The sequence below is a fragment of the Ptychodera flava genome, chromosome 16 (assembly GCF_041260155.1).
Source record: "Ptychodera flava strain L36383 chromosome 16, AS_Pfla_20210202, whole genome shotgun sequence".
In the NCBI taxonomy this organism is placed as follows: domain Eukaryota; kingdom Metazoa; phylum Hemichordata; class Enteropneusta; family Ptychoderidae; genus Ptychodera; species Ptychodera flava.
The window spans coordinates 25,499,767-25,520,147 of NC_091943.1; the positions used below are offsets into that span (position 1 = coordinate 25,499,767).

A 20,381-nucleotide genomic window follows, 5' to 3' on the forward strand; every position below is an offset into this window, starting at 1 on the left:
CGTCATGTTTCCTTTAACATGATGACATGGTATTGATCAGTTTACCTCTAATTAGGTCTTCAAAATATGATTAAAGTCGTACATATATGTGTTTCTTGCAATCATGGTGTAAAATGTAACCCAAAGAAAACCGATTACGTTATTGTTGGTCCTTGCACACGAACTCCACATTAGCATTGGTCTTCGCATGGTGCAAGTCGTAATGAACGTGAACGCGTAAATCATTTGAGGGTTACATTATCATCACAAAATGCTAACAAACACAGAGACAGCGTGTATGAATGTAAAAATGCTTATTGTGGTCTTCATTGTGTCAGGTTCACAAATTGTGACAGTAATAAACTTTAGCATGCTTGTAATCAATGTTGCTATTAGATAAGCTGTAAGTGCGTGCATATCTCTAACTCATCGCCTAATGGCAGCCAAAAAGACTGAGAAAAAATAACTGAAAGCTGTTTTGGCATTCAATGTTTTTAGAAATAATGCACTTGATATTTACACAATTGAAAAGAAAATAAAAATAATCTTTTCTGATAATTGTCTAACGAACCTCATGGTTTTACGTCAATCTACGGAATATGCATCTATATGGCGAAATGAAATGTCGTACTAATTTATTATCACGTGTTCACTTTAGTGTTTCATTCTGACAAAAATTCTTCACATTTCATGTTAATAAGTTGGAGGCTTTGTCTGTACCAGATGGGTTGACTTGAATTGTCGTCCGTTTCGTCCGTTATCTTTTATTGGCTAATGATGTTTACAGCAACCATATGTCGAACATGTTATTAATGCCTTTTTAACGTCGCTGTTTTACATTTTGGTTGTCAGTGCATTCTCTTCACCCGATTAAGCACTATATATGACTCTCTTCTTTTGAAGGCTTACTAAAATAATAATCATAACAACTAATTTTCTCTTCTTTTTAGAAAAATTGGAAAGCATATGTCATTGTAATATGGAGAAATGCTTCAATGACTTATATTCCGTTAGCTGATCAGCAATAGCCTGTGATCGTAAATACAATGGCCCAGAGGAAGAATATGTTACGCGTTACTGCAATGCATTTGAGTAACCAGATCTGAACTGAATAATAATAATAATATTTATTTCTTAAAAAACGCCTTCCATGTAAAAAAACATCTCAAGGCGCTGTACAGTACAGTGAGTTGATAAAATGTTGCTACAATCTAAAAAACTCTAAAAATAGTATTAAAAACTTTCTAAAAATAAATGTGTTTTAAGTCCAGACTTAAAAAACATTAAAACTTGTCGAACTACGAAGATTTAATGGAAGCCTATTCCACAGCCGTGGTGCACATTTGGCAAAAGCTCTATCACCGTAAAACTTTGTATTACATATTGGTTGATACAGACTGAATGAATCATTCGTTTTGACCTAAGGGTTCGACCCGGAGCACGGACACTTAAAAGTTCTTTCAAGTATAGTGGGGCCGTATCATGCAGAATCTTGTATGTTAAACATAAAAGCTTGTACTCTATGCGCTTGTGAACTGGAAGCCAATGCAGGTAATGCAATACTGGTTGTATATGAATTGATTTCTTAGCTTTTTAAACAAGACGTGCTGCTGAGTTTTGAATAAGTTGTAATTTCTTAATCTGATACTTTGGAAGACCAAAAAGTAGACTATTACAGTAGTCGAGTCTGGACGTAATAAAAGCATGTATCAATTTTCCCGTAGAACTCTGGTCAAGTAGGTTGCGAATCTTACCAATTTTCCATAAGGCGAATGAAGCTGATTTACATAAACTTGCCACATGGGCTGACATAGTTGCAGATGAATCTAATATAACACCAAGATCTCGAACTTCGGTTGATACATGAATGCTGACTCCCCCTACGTTTACATCACAAGCACGGGGTTGACTCTCACCACCAAACTCAGAGGAAAATCTTATCACCTCCGTCTTACCATCATTAAGTGCCAACATGTTGTCATGCATCCACAGCCGGATCTCATCAATACAGTTCTCAATTTTAGAAATGGGAGCAGTATTGCGTGAACAAGTTATGTATAACTGGGAGTCGTCAGCGTAAAACACAGACTGTAAACCATGCTTATGTATGATGTCTTCAAGTGGGACGGTGTACAGACTGAAAAGTACAGGACCAAGTACAGAGCCCTGGGGTACCCCACAGTCAAGCGGTTGAGCTTTTGACACCATAGATCCGACACATACACTTGTTTTCCTACCCCTCAAATATGAACGAATCCATTCTTACACAGTACCATTGATTCTAAACCTTCAACGTAGCCTATGTATTAAAATGTCATGATCGATGGTGTCGAACGCTGCAGAAAGATCCAGGAGTATTAAAATTACTTCGCACCGCCGATCAAGGGCACACAAAACATCATTCAGTACTCTAATAAGCGCAGTTTCTGTACTGTGACCCTCTCGGTAGGCGGACTGGCATTTAGCGTAGAGGTTGTTATTACATAAATACGAATTAATTTGAAGTAATGCTGCTTTTTCAACCAGCTTGGAAATACATGTTAAATTAGAAACTGGCCTGTAATTTTTAGGACATTTCTATCAAGATCTGGCTTCTTAAGTAGTGGTCGGATGATTGCAGACTTACATGACTCGGGAAATTCGCCTGTCTCAAATGAAGAATTTATTATTCTAGTAATAATGGGAGCAACTTGATTCACACACTGTTTTATCAATAAAGTGGATATGGGATCCTGCATAGAGGATTTTGCGGGTATAGCCCTAATGAGTTTATGAACACAAGCAACTGACACCGAATCAAAAGAATCCATACTGAAACTTACATCTTATACAGAGTCTGACGGTTGGACAAAGGACAAATTCTCTCGAATCTCAACAACTTTAGTATGGAAAAAGTCTGCAAAGATATCAGGAAGTTTAGCTGAGTCCATATCTGGCTAAATCAAAGAAATCGCGCCCTTCGTACCTGTCATATTATCGATGATACGAAAAATGATATGAATATGCTCACGTGGTTTACAACAGGTTCATTAATAGTTGTACGCTTCACAGGATGTTGGCTATCCAGTAAATAGACTAGAAAATTTTAGCATTTACTCAACTTGAAGTGCTAATGTGACCTCTGAATGGAAGTAATGACGTGTACAGATTTTGAGTTTGACAAAATTACAAACTTAGTTATCAAGCATTGAAATTGACTGCTGATGACTCAACATATATTGACATTTTTAGACACTACTGGGCGCATGAAATAATACAGTATGACATGAATTACTGCATACTTTTTTACTGTTATAAAGTTGTGTAAAACAATTGTACCTTTGACCAATCTCATTTTAAAGCGACGGAACAACGAGCAAGGAGATGTTACGCAAAATTTGCAGACCTCATTAAGATAATCACTAAACAAAACACAGGAACACAGACGTAGATTGTATATTCTGACAGCAGTTCAATTGAGCACTGACGCGGAGTGGCAGACAGACTACTGATTGTTAAGACTAGACGTGTATACGGTCTAATGCCAGAGTAACTATCTCTGGCGAGGATTAATTGTATTATGTTTTTCAATATTCCTGTCAATAAACCCAATTCATATCAATATAATCGACAATCGTGTTAGGCGTGTGAAAAGAACAATCAGATATCTGTTATATCATTATAAGTAGCAGGTTTCATCAACTTTAGCACAGTACTCTCAGAGTCAAATCACTAATTACAAAACTTTATTTAATATTTAAATGAGCTAATTATTAATTTGACATGCCAAATGCTTCTCAGTACAATTAAATATTTATCAGATCAATATCTGTAGCAAGTTTCATCAAATGTAATGCTGCAATTTTGGAGTAATATCACTAATTACAAAGTTCGTTAAATATGCAAATAAACCCTTAATTAACACCACATAAGTAAATGCTTTACACCACAATTAGATATCTGTCTGATCAGTATCTGCAACAGATTTCATCACATTTGGTGCAGTTGTTTCGGAGTTATATGACTAATTACATAACTTCGTAAAATATGCAAATTAGCTATTTGTTAACTTGACACTGTCAAATGCTTGTCAGTACAATTAGATATTTATCAGATCAACATTTGTACCAAATTTCACTGACATGGGTGCTGTAATTTTAGACTTATATACCTAATTACAAAGTTCATTAAATATGCAAATGAACCCTAAATTAATACCACACAACTAAGTACTTTACACCGCAGTTAGATATTAGTCGGATCAGTATCTGCAGCAGATTTCATAACATTAAGTGAAGTTATATCGGAGTTATATGACTAATTATAAAACTTCATAAAATATGCAAATGAGCTATTTATCAACTTGACACTGCCCAATACTTCTAAGTATAATTAGATATATATCAGATCAATATTTGTTTCATGTATCATCAAGTTTGGTGCAGGAATTTCAGAATTATCTCACTAATAACAAACGTTTATTAAATATGCAAATGAGCAGATAATTGACAAGACACTCACAGTATCATCATAATGTTTTGAGATTGTCATCTGTGAAAAGTTTCATGAAATTTTGTGCAGTATTTCTTGATATATGTCAGCACTGTCATTACCGTCTCCATAGGGAAACCATTGTACGGAAAAAATGACATTGCATAACTTCATAAATATGCAAGCCACACTAACCAAAATCTAATCAGATCTTGCAAGTACCATATGATACATGTGTACCAAATCTGACTTGAATCTGTTCAGGCGTTTTTGAGTTATCGTGTTAACAGACAGGCAGACAGACAGACACACACACTAACACATACACACACACACACACGAACATACAGACAGACATCGCTATAACATTAACCCACGTGTGAACACGTGAGCTCAAAGGTAGCAGTATGAGGTTCGTTAAATATCATTGCTCGGATTTTTTTGCATGTCTTAGTCAGATGGGCCACAACGATTCAAAGATTGTTACTTAAATATTTTACATCCATTGTCCTAAATCCGGCCCTCATTTTCTCTCACAATTCACATCGTTTCTTTTGTCCGTTAATCCATAAGTAGATAATTACATACCATGAGATACCATACCATAGTCATACACTACTCTACCCTGTGTATACCCTCCACTAACTAACCCAACATGTACTCTACCCTGCCACATCCTTCGTATACCCTACTCCACCCTACCCTATCAAACATTACTACAACATAGTTTGACATGCCATACCGTGTCATTCCGTGTCTGTGTAGAAAAGGGGGAATGCAATGCAAGGAAAGCAAAGGGCTTATTCTTAGACCGAATATTAGTCAAAATTAATCACATTCTATACCTGTTGCGATACAGCCAATTACTCCCATCATGAGACAGATACCGCCGTTCCATGATCGAGGATAAATGCGAACAAACTGCGCCATCACTGGTTGAGGAAGGTAATTTTCAACGGTGGCCCATTGATCGTAATTTCCATAAAACACCTAACAGGCAGAAGGAAAATAAAATGACAGACGACATGGAAGAAATGATCTACTGTTATGAATGGTGAATGTACCACGATTTCAACACTACCACATGGTCACTTTGAGAATGTTGGAAGAAAATGATATATTTTGGACTTTATCAAATGCATGATGCATGCCATTCTGCATATAAAATGAGCATTTTCGTGTTAATATGCTTTTTTCTCGCACTATTTTGACTAAACGTGGATCCTTACCTTAACATCTTCGTTTCCAACCCGGTAATCGTACCAGTATTCGCCATCCAGGCTGTAAGATATCGTGTAGCTAGTGACCCATTCTTCGGGCGAATCTGCACCCCTTCCACGTGTGGCAATCCCAGTTATCCGCATCCATCTATTGAAACTGACCTGTAACCACTGTGAACCTTCGTTACGGCTAGGTACCCAACCTCCTTCACCAGCGACCAGACGCCCAAACTCAGGTACGTAATCGTCGCTGAACGATGATGAGGCAGACATCACGGCTGTATTGTTATTGTCCACACTGGCCGATAACAGTGGGTATGTACATAAGCCTATGGTCCAGTACATGAAATATATACTCATAAAATCAAAATCAATGAACAAAATGTCAAAACAATATCAGTTTTGCGGGTAGCTTTTCCTAGAGAGTTTCCAAATAAGGCGTTTGTCAACCATGAGCTCTGAGGAAAGGAATGTTTGTCGAAATGCGTTTGCACTTTTCAAAATAACAAGCAATCTGTTGACATTGATGGCTCAAAATACGTTTACTCTGACACCATTATGCGCACCCAGCATTATCAAAAGTAGATGAAGTTGTTTGTACATTCTCATTCATGTCCTATTCTAACCCATAAATAAACTTTCGACGCTACCGCTAAGTAAACTGTCGACATCACCCCAGAGTAGTTGAAACGTCGTTCTTGTGGAACATCATTCATGTCAGATCAATATATATTATACATGTTGACAATATAACATTACACTTACCGAGTTCACATGTACTCATCAGGCTACACACTGAAAGAAAGAGCGAACCAATAGGCTTCAACGGATAAGAAGTTCACACGTCAAATCCATGATCGGACTTTGTAATGCTGCGCGTCACATTAGGTGGGACATTTGGATTAAGATGTAAAACGTTTTAATAATCAATTGTCAAGTCGTTGCAAACGATGTAAATGAATACACTATTTATTCTTTAAAAACTATCTACTGTTGATTGACCAATCAGAGTGCTCAATTCAGGGTGTTTTATCTACTCGTAAAGCCTTTGTCACCAAATTCCAGAAACGAATGACAGCGCCATAGTAAAGTACTGTCCAATCAAAAGTGAACATGTCATATTCTGTAGACATCTGGTACATTTTAATATTCAAATTTGGTAACACAGTGGAAACCAGCTGCAACACAAAATCTGCTGTGGTACAAACATAAACTAATGTGCCCTAGGGCATTTAAACTAATGTGCCCTAGAGCATTTATAGGATGTTCCATTACATTGGAAGGCTATTTCACAAATAAAAGTTTTAATTCATATCCTAAACATGTTACATTGACAAAGGGGACGGTTGACGTAAACACATTGAAAACGAAAATATATCAGTTAGGGGCGATAGTTTTTAAGTCGGATAAAACCCTCGTACTCGGGCTCTTATGGTATATAAAGTCCAACCCTACGATAAAATGTAGATGCCGCATATACCAGAAGAGCCCTCGTACTCGGGCTTTATCCTATACAAACAGTTTCGATTATCGATCTTGCAGGTTTCCTCTATCAAAAATGCTTGTAAGTATAAATGAGTAACATTAGTGTGCTGATTGATTTTCGTTTGCCATGACATTGAATATTCTGGAGGAAATCGGTAATAATAGATATCTTGAAACTTCATTTCGTCTGCTTCTGAGTACACTTTCACTGGGCATTAATGTCAAACATTATATTTCATGACGTCAGAATATTGTCAAATATAAATTCCTAATCAAGGTCTTATAAAAATCAATCAAGATATCAACGAATCAAATAAGCTTCTTTCAATGAGTAAGTTGTTTATATTTATGTTTAAAAGGATGTATTTTTGTGCTGAGTAAAGCAACATGAACCCATGGGAAATACTAATAGGGTCTTTTATGTACGTCAAAATTTCTACACCCTTTAATAACATTATCGCTTACGCTGTCTCCGGTAAATACGGGTATTGTATCTCTCATCTGCTACCAGCGGAAGATCCAATGACCAGGCACTCTCGTCTCGTAGGTAACACTGACGTGAAGAGGGCGCATAGACAAAGCTGAGACAAGTGAAATCCCATTCATCTATACACCGTAGGGCGCATTCTTCATCGCTAACATCTTCTATGACTTTTCTGTTGTCCCAGGCAAAATGTGCCGATTGATACTGAACAAACTCCCCAAGCACGTCACCTTAAAAAAGTTTAAACAATGTGAATAGGGACCTCTGCAGGCCAAGTTGTTATTTCATATTTCAGTCATGACAGTTCCTTCTTCATGTTTAAAATATGAGAATGTTATATTAACTCTTTTCAAAATGGCATTTCAACTTACATGTTACTGATCACTATTTCCTATATGAAAAGTTCCTTTCCTACAGTAATCTGCCTACTTTCCGACTGGTGACCTAGCTTCATTTTAATACAGTTATGTGGGCTGCAAAATATTGCGTATTCAAACGAGATACTGTGTGCACATGCATTCTCATGTTTCTAATTCACATTGTAAGGCCTCCTTCTGAAATACAACATTAAACAATCAGTGAATTTTCACGATAAAGCTCATAAAAATTCAGAATAGACATACTGTAAACCCTCACCAAGATGAAATGGGATAACATTTTGTAGAGATGGGCATTTCAATTAAAAGAAGACTTTGTATACAAATTAAAAAACACTGTGATATTCACATTGCAAACTCATAATTGTCCATCCACTGAATAGAATCTATGATAACGCCACTCAAATAATTTATCAAACGAGCAGAAATAAATATATTCCACAGCTTGTTCTGTGAGTAGCAATATTATATCTGCTGCATAATAACACTAAAGACTCAGTTTGCAGCCGTTCTGCAATCTTCAGTATAGAGCTCAAGGGGTTTAGAGCTATTGAAATATGCAGCACGCAGTTGAGCGCGGAGGGGCCTTTACATTCCATCAATATTTTGAAACATTATGCATAGTTAAGTTCTTGTGTGAAGGCTACGATCGATAACAGATCGATTGAAAGCTTTCGATATCTTTTTTATCAGCAGTAGATCTGTGTTTGTGGAAATGAGTAGGAGAATCACGAAATTAGGTCTGAATATTCGTTCAAACGGACTATAACATACATTAAAACTCCCAGTTATTTAACAAAGTTGGAGTCAGTAATGACGGACTGCCTAATGAGCGTCGTCTAGCCGTTGTCACGCATCTCTTGGACGTCGCATTATTATAACTACATATTGAAACATATTCAGCATACTGTCTGAACAGTTTGACTTTTGTCACACACCGAATACGGAGGTTTCTGTTCGTTGACAAAACGCTGAAACAACAGGGTTCTTGTTTCGGTTATTGACAACGCCATCAACAAAATACGCTACTGAATACCAGGCTTCTGCGAGGCATTCATCTGTTTTTACCGACGCAGCTTCGGACCGGTAATTACTCTTGCTATCCTTTCAGACCTTTTTTTAACATGTTTTTGTCACCGGTGAAGACACATCTTCCTACTAAAAGGGTTCCGTCATTTTCCAAAACACAGTTGCAAATATTACATTGGGAAAGGAATGATCAGTAGGGAATCTGTCAATTGAGTGGATTTTGTTATAGACGTCAGTTCGGGATTTTTGTATTTAATCAAGAGAGAATGCGCCACATGGACAGAAAATCGAACTCTCAAACCTCTACATTACCTTTTGCAATACTGTTTTGGTATTGTAGAGCTCACTTTCAAGCTCATGGACATATCAATTATCACCGGCTTAAATATGTAATCATGTAGTTAACAAAGGCATGGAGGCCAATTTTAATTTCAAGTGTCGGTAAATATCAAGAACTTTGTTACCCTGATAACAAATAATGCAGGTTATCCCCAGTTATCATTCTTGATATTTCTTGATATCGAAAGGCAATGGTTTGAAGTTTCCTTACAGGACGTCTAACAAAAGGCTTAATTATTTATATTTCGAAGCGCGTACTGACTAGATGAGGTTTATAGGTACGACCATTTTATTAAAATCATTTATACAGATGGTGACATTTCCAGTTTGTTTGTGCTTAGCCATTCACGTTCGTTGCTTGTCGCCTCACTACATCTGAACCGCTGTGCAGTCACAGAAGACAGCGTTCAAATCTCGATCTTTGTAGGAGCACATCTTTTTCTTCTTTAAATACGATGCTGAAATCCATAACTAGTGGTGGTTGTAACCCCCTGTCAGAAGTGTCAGCTGTTCTGGCTAATGCGCAAGATCGTTCTCCATAGCAATTTCGTATTCATCCATGCAAGTACTTAAAAAGCTGGTAACGTCTTGAAGCCCTGATGCCCGTATTATTGACAAACTGCGTTTTACTGCATGATGGATTGTAAAATATCTTCTCAAAACTCCAAGCGTGGGGGTACTTTTGTTTGTCTGTTTCTGTTGCGCAATGCAGATCTAGGCTGAGTAGAAAAATGAAGAATTACTTACGCTTTCCTTTGCAGCCATACAATTCCATCTGCAATACTGCGTCAGTGTCCCATGTGATGGGATAAACACGTACAAAACGAGCGAAGAGAGAAGGTACAAAATAATTGGTGACTTCATCGAATCGACCCTTGTTCCCGGGAAGTATCTGTATTTCAAAATGAGAATTGAAAGTTACGTACATTTTACTGGGTACCAGAAATATCATCACGTGAATGGTTTATCAGGGATGTAACCTCTGAAAGTGACATTTGAAGAGACGAGTTATGCACCTATGTTTTACAGATTGGCATGCTATGCTATTTTGTTCTTTCTGATCGGACAAGAGGAAACAAAGGACTCAATATTTACCTATTAAACTTCGATATGAACGCTCCAAGTTAAAAAATTAACTTAATTTTCGATTTTCATAACGTAAGCAAGTCAAAAATTTGTTTTACTCGATAAACTAAATAATGAACGTTTGGTAGACCCAAAGTAGTGTTGTTAAGTATGAGAGTTCGAATATCTGTGTCTTAGGTACTACCTTTAAGTAACGTGTAACATAGACGGCGATCTATATAATATGCGATTTAAGTATTTATGTAATCAAAACTACGGCAAGCCTATTGGAGTAGCCCTGTATTAATGAAGACAGCAAAATGACCTGTAGAATCTCAGCGTTGGTGTAAAATGTACAGTGCGAGTATTTCGTAGGAAGTTTCGAGGTGGTTGAATCCTAAAGTCGCCATCAATATTATCCAACTTTCTGTAATTGATTCGGGAAGTTGTTTCAAACGTCATTGCCTGTATTTAACTACAACTTTTGCTGAATCAGCGGGTAAAGGTCTACTTGATAGCGTCAGTAGATAACAGAACACAGCAAGTAATAGAGAAACAGAAAAGTTACACAGGCAAACTAGGCCATTGCATTTAATACAACAATTCTATTGTAATCCAGCCTTGCTCATATGATGTTTGAGATAATTTATATATCCCACCGATTTCAATATGCAGTCAAATATGTTATTTCCTATTCCCACAATGTTTCTCATGATTACATTCCTACATTCAAATAATACCTTTAAAACATACTATTCTAAGAAAAAAATGATTTTGTTAAGTACACATCTCAATGTAACATACAAGTAGAGCAGTATACAACCGTGGCCTACTTGGTGCAGTCAGAAATTCAGCCTGACTCTGCTAAGGGTTGTAAATGAGAGCTACCGATTGGCACCCTGTTCTAAAGATTAAGACGAAAGATACCTCTTCATTACATTAAAGCCTCTACTCAATAATAAGTTTATTAAAGCACAAACCTTAATATTGGATCACTGTTTTCAATCGGGTTTAAACCCACAAATTACAGTATCCAGTCACCTACTTGCAGAGAAGCAACAGACAGAACCGCTCAGCCAAATCCCCACTCTCAAAACAGAGTGGTTTGGGGGAACTGAAATCAGCTGCACTGATTTTCATAACCCAAAGAGACATTGTGAAAAGGTGAAAATATAAAAAAAGAAAATCTCTATTTGGTCTCCAAACAATTGGCTGTAAGCTAAAGTCGACATCAGTGTTTATTTCCGTTTGGTTATTGTGAAGATAGGAAAAATATTATGTGTCTAAACGAGAGAGATGTATATGGACCAGTGTACTATTATCTCAATCTTGAACACAATCGTAAACTCTCATTTGTAACCTTTGGTAGAGTTGGTTTTGTCTTCGTACAAACAGAATATCAGTGACAACATCAAGTGGACTTGATAAACAATTAAACAGCCACGGCTGTATTAAAACAACTTTCCAAAGCAATTGCAGTGCCATGATAACATTTGGATCAACATCAAGATTATAACTTCAGTAACAATGCCTGTAACTGGAGTTACCTTTTCCTCTCCTGTGGAACTGTCCTGAAACATATTCCACGAGTCACCATCCAAGCTATACCCGACTTTGAAAGTAATCACCCATCCATGGAAAACGCCCTCAGCTATCCTCCCAGCGGTCCGGATCCCCGTGACTGTCGTAGGTAGACGCAGATCCACCTGCAACCACGGATTCTCGTCGATTCTGTCTGCAATCCAGCCGCCAGTTGGACCAAAGAAAGACTCCTTCGTACCGAGCCTTGAATACGTCGGATGACTTGTCCGTCTTATCGGAGTTAGCATATCGAAAGAACTTGAAGCGGTGATTTGGTCATCTTCAATTTCCTTGGATTCCATGCCAAGGGGATTCAGGCATTCTGGACCTGGGAATGTAACTAGCAATGGACAGAAATGTTCAGACAACTCATTTTCGATTTTTTCGCAATGTACTCATGAAAATGAAATAAAACCTGTGGACTATAACTGCTTTTCGTATATTTTGTTTGATTGTTTTATATGTATATGCTTTCGCATTTTGGCTTTTGGTAGATGCGTTTGTTTACAACATTATTTTATCATTAAAGGTTACTGAGAATGCTGCAGTAATTTTGAACAAGGGATTACAAAAATTGAGACAAAGGCAATCATCTCTAGCATATCAAAGTGCATGCTAATGTTCTTTATTGCAACTTGCATGAGAGACCTTTAAGCGGGGTACTTTGTGACTTCTTCATTCTAAATAATTTGCGCGATTAATACATTTTCGGTAAATCGCCGAAGGTCAGACGCATGTCTCTATTGCTTTAAGGCACCTGATTTCTTTAATGCTGAACTTTTTCGTTCTGCTGTAATTGTGAACGATTATTGAAACAATGGTTAACTTACACATCTGGCAGATGTAGTAATTTCGCTCATTACAGTTGGATGCCTCCCATTTATAGCCATCTTCCTTTCTGAAATTGAAAAAAAAAGAAATAATTTATACGGCATGGATTCCGTAATCACAAATTCTTGTGCATCGATTTACGTGAATGGTCTGTGCTGGTAAAACAAAATCTTTAGAATAACTTGTAGCAAAACCAAAATGTCTGATGTGTTAAGTTTGTTGATCGTGTACTGAGCTGAAATAACGAGACTTTACAATAGTCTATACATAAGCCTTTACCGAATGCAAGCACAGTCTTTCACTCCACCGAAGCTTTGGGGATTACTTTTCCAATTGTTGAAGTTCAACTCATGGCTGTCTTGCCACTGCCACCTGCCTTCAACGATTCGATCGTTGGCGCCAATCCAAAAATCTCCAGAAATGTTGAAATCGTGCATGAACATTTCGATATAGTCTTGGGATTCCTGGTCGAGAATTAATACCAGGCTCCCATTTTCCCGCTCACAAGAACTGCTTGCCTCCATCCAGGTTGCCTGTTCCTTGTGAAATTGGAAAGGCAGTAATGTTACCTCTGGAATAAGAAAAAATATATCAAAAGATTAAATGCAAACTATACATTGTAGACCTCGTTCCATCTTATGTCATTTTCTGTGGATTTTAAATTTTGATCATGAGATTTGTAATGACGTTTCTAATGGCAATGACATAAATGACGTAAGATATATTTAAGATATATAAAATAAAATGAAGTGAGTATACTTTTACCGGAGTTCAGACAAGCAACAGCACATCTGCTTCAAAGAAACAAACAACCTTGACAAGACGCAAAAGTACTATCGACTTTTCTCGATCTGTCTACTCAAATGATTTGAATTCTCATTGGTAATTTTCAAACGATTATTCAACAGATAAAAGTACTTTCTGAGATAATATTTTACTTAGAATTGGTAAAACTAAAATGACTCACTGCAGGATTTGCATGCGGTATCATACATAGGAGAAGAGAAAAAAGTGTTTGAGAGGAATGTATCTCATTTGAAGAAAACATATTATCTACCAGACACCAGATAGTACCTCTTTCACAGCGTGGCCCTCTCCAATTAGCCGGACATTCACAGGCAATAACTCCTTCACGGATCAGGTTAGAAAGACAAGTACCACCATTTTCACAAGGGTCATCCCAGCAACCATCGATATCTATGACGATGTATGGATTGAAACTTTTTCAGCATCAACATTAACAATATTATATATATATATATATATATATATATATATATATATATATATATATATATATATATATATATATATATATATATATATATGAACATTAACAATAATATATATGAACATTAACAATATTATATATATATATATATATATATAGATAGATAGATATAGAACATTAACAATATTATATATGTATATATATCTATATATATATATCTATATCTATATATATATATATCTATCTATAATATATATATGAACATTAACAATAATATATATGAACATTAACAATATTATATATATATATGAACATTAACAATATTATATATATGTATATATATGTATATATGTATATCTATCTATCTATATCTATCTATATATCTATCTATAATATATATATATATATATATATATATATATATATATATATATATATATATATATATATATATATATATATATTAATATATATAATATATATATCTCCCAGTGTTGTTCGTAGCATGGTTTGGTAATAGCGGATGAATAAATTTGCACACGTCTACTGATCTTGTTGTATATTTTCTGTTTATTCTGTTGGTAATAGCGGATGAATAAATTTTGACACGACGTTTCGTCCTAAAAGTAGGACTTCATCAGGTTGAAGATGTCTACAAAATCAGAATACCTTGAACCTTATTGAACCATCTATCAACAATAAGACTCAAAACTAACACTCCTGTATTGTATATCGGGATGACGGACTTGGTGTACTCAAAAATATCACGGCCAGCAAGGCGGATAAGATCAGAAAGGAAATCACAAAGATATTTCGTGACATTGGAGATGAAAATCACGATCGAGACAAACCGTAAGATTACAATCTTCTTGGATGTGACAATTAATCTGAACGACGGCAAGTTCTACCCGTATCGTAAACCAAACGACCAAACAATTTATGTCCATAAGCTGTCTAATCCCCGCCAACCATTATTAATCACATACCTGACGCAATAAGCAAACGCATCTAAACAATATCTAGTGATAAGGGCATCTTTGATAAATATATAGGTCAATACAATACGGCGCTGAATGCAAGCGGTCACACCGAGCAAATTGAATTCACCAGGACCAACCAATCAGTGAGGAGAAGCAATAACAGGAAGCGTCATATCACGTGGTTCAACCCCCCTTTCAGCAAGAACGTGGAAACTAACATCGGCAGGAAATTTCTCCAACTTGTTGACAAATATTTTCCAAAGGGGTCTAAATTTCACAAGATCTTCAAGAGAAACACAATTAAAGTGAGCTATAGCTGTATGAAGAATATGGCAAGTATAATCAAATCGCATAATAAGAGGGTAATCTCCGGAGAACAGCGTAAGGATCAACCAGCTGATTGTAATTGCAGGGTTAAGTCGGCATGCCCCTTGAGCGGTAACTGTCAGGTAAAAGGCGTGGTGTACAAGGCCACAGTATCAACGGAGGACAACGGAGACATGGTTTATATCGGCCTCACTGATAACACCTTCAAGACGCGCTACACTAATCACATGAAATCGTCCGTAACGAGAGATACAAATACGACACTGAGTTGTCAAAATTTGCATGGAATTTAAGAAATAAGGGCCAAGTCTTTGACATTTCATGGTCAATCATTGATAAAGCATTGAGCTACTCTTACATGAACAAGCGATGTAATCTTTGTATATCAGAAAAGCTGCACATTATCAATGCTGACAAATCTACACTGTTAAACAAACGCTCTGAGTTGGTTTCAAAATGTCGCCACCTTAACAAATAATCTTATTATTTATCGAATTTTAACACCATCTACAAATAGAATGGTTCGCCCCGATCATATATGTAAGAGTGTCGAGCAAGTAATTCTTTCACTCTATCTGAGGATTGCAAGATGCATTAAACTTAAGTAACAGATTTCATTACTTTGTACTTGAAGTAATCTGCTAATCCCTTATGCAAGTAGTACACGACTGTCTCCCTTTCCTTGATATAAACCTTGAGATCGCCGAAAAGGGAAAAATTCAAATGGACCTACACAAAAAGAACCCGACAAACATCAATCAGTACCTTGAATTCAATGCCGCCCATTCCCATCACTTTAAAATCAACATTCCATATATTTTAACCCTTAGGATCTACAGAACATGCCTTTGAATGGAATGGACAGACAAACGGCTTTCAGAACTCCACACCTATCTGCTGCATCGGAACTATCCTATTACGCTTGTGTCTGATAAAATCTATCGCGCTATTTCAATCCCTATAACAATCTTACTCCAACATATTAAAAAAGACAAAGAAAACAAACAACGAGTTTCCCTGGTTACAATTTTCAATCCATGGCACCCCAACCTGAAAATAATCGTCAAATTAAACTTCCTTAGTCTCCTCAAGTCAAAATAATGTGCCACGGCATCCCCTTTCCACCAATCATAGCTGCATATCGTCGCAACACAAACTTGAGAGATCTGTTGGTTCACATCAACTTAAAAGGTTAAACGCCAGAAGTTTAGTTTAAATAGTGTAGATTGTTCAGGGATTGTAACCCCTGTAAACGTAGTGATAACACGCAAAACTATCACATTACAATAAACAACGTCATTTATTCTATCAGAAACAAGATTACATCGATGGCCACGTGCAAAAGGGGTGTAACTCACTTTTACAACAAACTGAGTTAGAAGGGAATAAAGGTTTTAAAAGCCTCTAACTCTAAAATTCAATTTGTTTGTTGTAATTGGTTTTATTTATATAGGGTAATGTCATAGATATATAAAATGTCATAAATGAATATTATAAATGTTACTTGAATATTATAAATGTTACTTGAAAAAGTGTGGATTTACGCCAATCTTTCACTAGCATTATGACCTAACAAGGAAGTACCTTTCACCCGTGGCCACTTTAGTATTGATCAAGGAGACTTGATACAGACAGAAATTCTGCTTGTATGAAGACAAAACAGGCCCTGCCAAGGGTTGTGAATGAGAGCTTACGATTGGCACCCCATGTTAAAAATTGAGACACAAGATACCATTCATGAAAGCCTCGATCGATAATTAGTTTATTGAGGTAACACACTTTTATGAGCTCACTAATGATAGCATCAAGTAAAATTGTATGTCCTATGCAGAGAGTGTGTCTGGGGAAATTGAAATAAACAAGACTTGCACATGGACCAGTGCATGGTAATGTTACATTGCATCTCAATCTTGAACACAGGGCGCCAATCGTAAACTCTCGTTTACAACCCCAGATAGAGCTAGTTCTGCCTTCGTACAAGCAGAATTTCTGTCTGTATCAAGTAGCCTTGATCAACACTAAAGTGGCCAAGGGTGTATCATGAGTTATACCCTTTATAAGGCGTAACTCATCATATGTTCTTTCCTAATGCAAAGGTCGATTTTCTGTTTTTGATGAAATATTCATGAATAGTATCCTCATTGTAATATGTTTTTACATTTCGCTGTTTTACATTTGCCCGTGCAAAACGGGCGTAAGTACGGAGTTACGCCCTTAGAGCACTGACTTTCTCGTGCAAAAAGGGCGTAACTCAAGTTACGTCCCTATAGCAACATGAGTTATATTGACGTTTTTACTCAATATTTTTTACGAAAGATGCATTTCACATTCCTGAACAAAATATATATCAAAAACTTAATTTCGACCAAAACATGAGTTAGGCTCTTGCACTGGGCAATCGACATGTACAAACAATCACACAATCTATTCAATGACTTGCAGACGCTGCAAAAAATCGAAATATTGAAGAAAGTAAGACGACAATTTGCTTCGCTTTAATAACCATCTTTCCACTATACGTCACAAAAAAGACACCTCGTAGCATAACACTTTAGTCAGAAATAAGATGATAAGATTATATATATATATATATATATATATATATATATATATATATATATATATATATATATATATATATATATATATTGCAATTTTTGTGAATGGATGATTTTTAAGGACATTTTAGCAAGTCATGTGATTTATTTAGTGGAATTTCCTTCAAATAGATATATTTGATTCAGGTCTTTCATCGACTTCGCAGACCTAACATACACTGTCCCCCAGGCTGTCTAAAACTCTTATCACTCCTCTGATATTTCATCATTATTTTGTCTGCCTTCTCTGGTTTCAAAAATCAACTAATTCAGCGCATTCTCGATCGGATTTGATTCACAACGTACGGCACCAAGTGAAGTCACAGAGCGAAGATAATCATAGTCGAAAATCCAAACTCTGTAATACATGTACCATACAATATTAAACGTAGGCAGAACTTTTGACTGGGATTTTTTTGTTACTAGATTTCTACTGCAAAACCATTTTGAAAAAAGCAAAAACGATTTAATCATTTACGAGATCGCTGCATATTAGTTACCATATTCTACGAAGCCTTTCGCTATCAACATTTTATTCTCTTCAATACGCCACAAGGCGTCAGGCTTTGTTGCCGTCACCATCAATGCGAAAAACTTATGCTTCGAGACAGCAAAACGTGAATCTCATGTGTAATTTAAATCTTTGATTATTGTGTATGATTTTAACTTTACCTTTACTGCACACGTACTTCCACTGGTGTGAGACAAGGTAGCATGTTTTAGTTGAAATACTTACATACTTACTACCAAAATAAGGGTGAAGCAAATCCTGTCCACATAAAATCATCTGCTTACGTTCATTATGGTATGATACGAGTGTAAATGTGAATTGAGCATCATTTATTAGGTCAAGTTGTAATTTTTTTTCAAAGATACCAGCTCGTCCATGTTCCAATTCATTTATGAACAGCTTATTGGGTTCTGAATAAAGATTTCACCATTTTGTGACCAAAGACTTTGTCGTACCTTCTAACATGGGTCGCAAAGGATATTTCCGATATGTCATCTCCAATCCATCCACACTGATAGAACCGTTCTCTTCAAGTACCAATGTCTTTCCGTTTGTCAGGATCACGTGACCAGTGCCATTCTCAGTGGACCAGGAGAGAGGAACAAGTCCGGAAAATGAGATTGCAACAACGTCGCCTGGACGGACGACAGTCCAATCCTGTTGTTCGAGGACAGAGTGGTACATAGTATCGACTTCCGTTGTAGACAAGGTGTATTGCTTCTTTACTATAAAAATATTTTTGTCGGACACATTTTGTTGAAGAATCGATACATGAAAGGCACCAACGCTGGAGGAAATAAATTCCCAACCAACAACCTGGGCGTTACAGTTAAATGCATTTTCCAAATTCAGCACGACTGTTTCTGGAGCGTCGAAGTTTTCTCCGGTGTTAAGAAGGGTCATGTTCTCGAGAGGGCAAATCTCTGAAGGATTTAAAGGAAACACATTATTGGCAAGACTGAAAAAAGATATATATGTGTCATGACAGATACACCATTATACCGTAGACAGGGTGATCAGCCATCAAGTACTGTAACACAGTTTTACAACCAGTAAGGCAACGAACCTTTTGACTCCCACGTGAATTATGCACCACCCAGACAGAAAAAGTGTCGCATCGCTAATTCCTCTAAAGACGCAATGCTTTTTGAGTGTGTCTTCTCGAAATACTTCTTCGTCACATTAAGTGTTTGCGAAGAGTGAGTGGATGAATAACAGCTTCAAAACAAATATGTAAGGTCAAAATAAACAAAGTGCCTTTCTTGTGATAGAATATAATCATGTAGGAACAAAGTATATAGTCTTTTCTATCACTATGAGAAATATTTTTGAAAAATGAGATTTGCTTATTTTTCATGTTTTCCCATGCAAAACAGAAGAAATAGAGGTAGTCAAAATAATTTCAATCTTTACCTCTCATAATTTCTAAAAAATCTCCCAGGCTACCAAAATAACCTAAATGATTTCTTTTCCTCTAATGAAAATCAGAGTTTGCAAAAGAACACAGGTTACCCATTTTTTTATAGATAATTTGTACACTTGCAAGGAGAGAATTTATACGTAGACTTGAATTGCTGGGCACAGAATAAGCACCCCTGGAACCTGTTTGACAGAGAATTAGAACCCCAACACTTGGTGAGGCAGAGAATTGGTACCCCTGGAAACTTAATTAGTGGGACAGGGATTTCGTGTCCGACACTTGCTGGAGAAGAGAATTAGTACCCCTGAAACTTACAGGGGCAGAGAAATAGTACCCCTACAACTGCTGGAGCAAAGAATTAGTACCCCTGGAACTTACAGGGGCAGAGAATTAGTACCACTGGAACTGTTGAAGCAGAGAATTAGTGCCCGACACTTGCTGGAGCAGGGAATTAG

At 36.6% G+C, this 20,381-nt stretch overlaps 1 protein-coding gene across 1 annotated transcript in view; it reads right to left on the bottom strand.

Annotated features, from left to right (window-relative positions):
• Positions 1 to 20,381, bottom strand: part of LOC139114412 (uncharacterized) — a 95,482-nt gene that overhangs the window by 42,943 nt on the left and 32,158 nt on the right. The window contains exons 5-14 of the mRNA XM_070676133.1: positions 18,962 to 19,429; positions 13,935 to 14,057; positions 13,140 to 13,431; positions 12,860 to 12,927; positions 11,996 to 12,369; positions 10,131 to 10,275; positions 7,620 to 7,868; positions 6,435 to 6,464; positions 5,679 to 5,998; positions 5,295 to 5,439 (exon numbers count right to left, since the gene is read on the bottom strand). Coding sequence (XP_070532234.1) covers positions 5,295 to 5,439; positions 5,679 to 5,998; positions 6,435 to 6,464; positions 7,620 to 7,868; positions 10,131 to 10,275; positions 11,996 to 12,369; positions 12,860 to 12,927; positions 13,140 to 13,431; positions 13,935 to 14,057; positions 18,962 to 19,429 — 2,214 coding nt within the window. The remainder of the gene's footprint in view (positions 1 to 5,294; positions 5,440 to 5,678; positions 5,999 to 6,434; positions 6,465 to 7,619; positions 7,869 to 10,130; positions 10,276 to 11,995; positions 12,370 to 12,859; positions 12,928 to 13,139; positions 13,432 to 13,934; positions 14,058 to 18,961; positions 19,430 to 20,381) is intronic.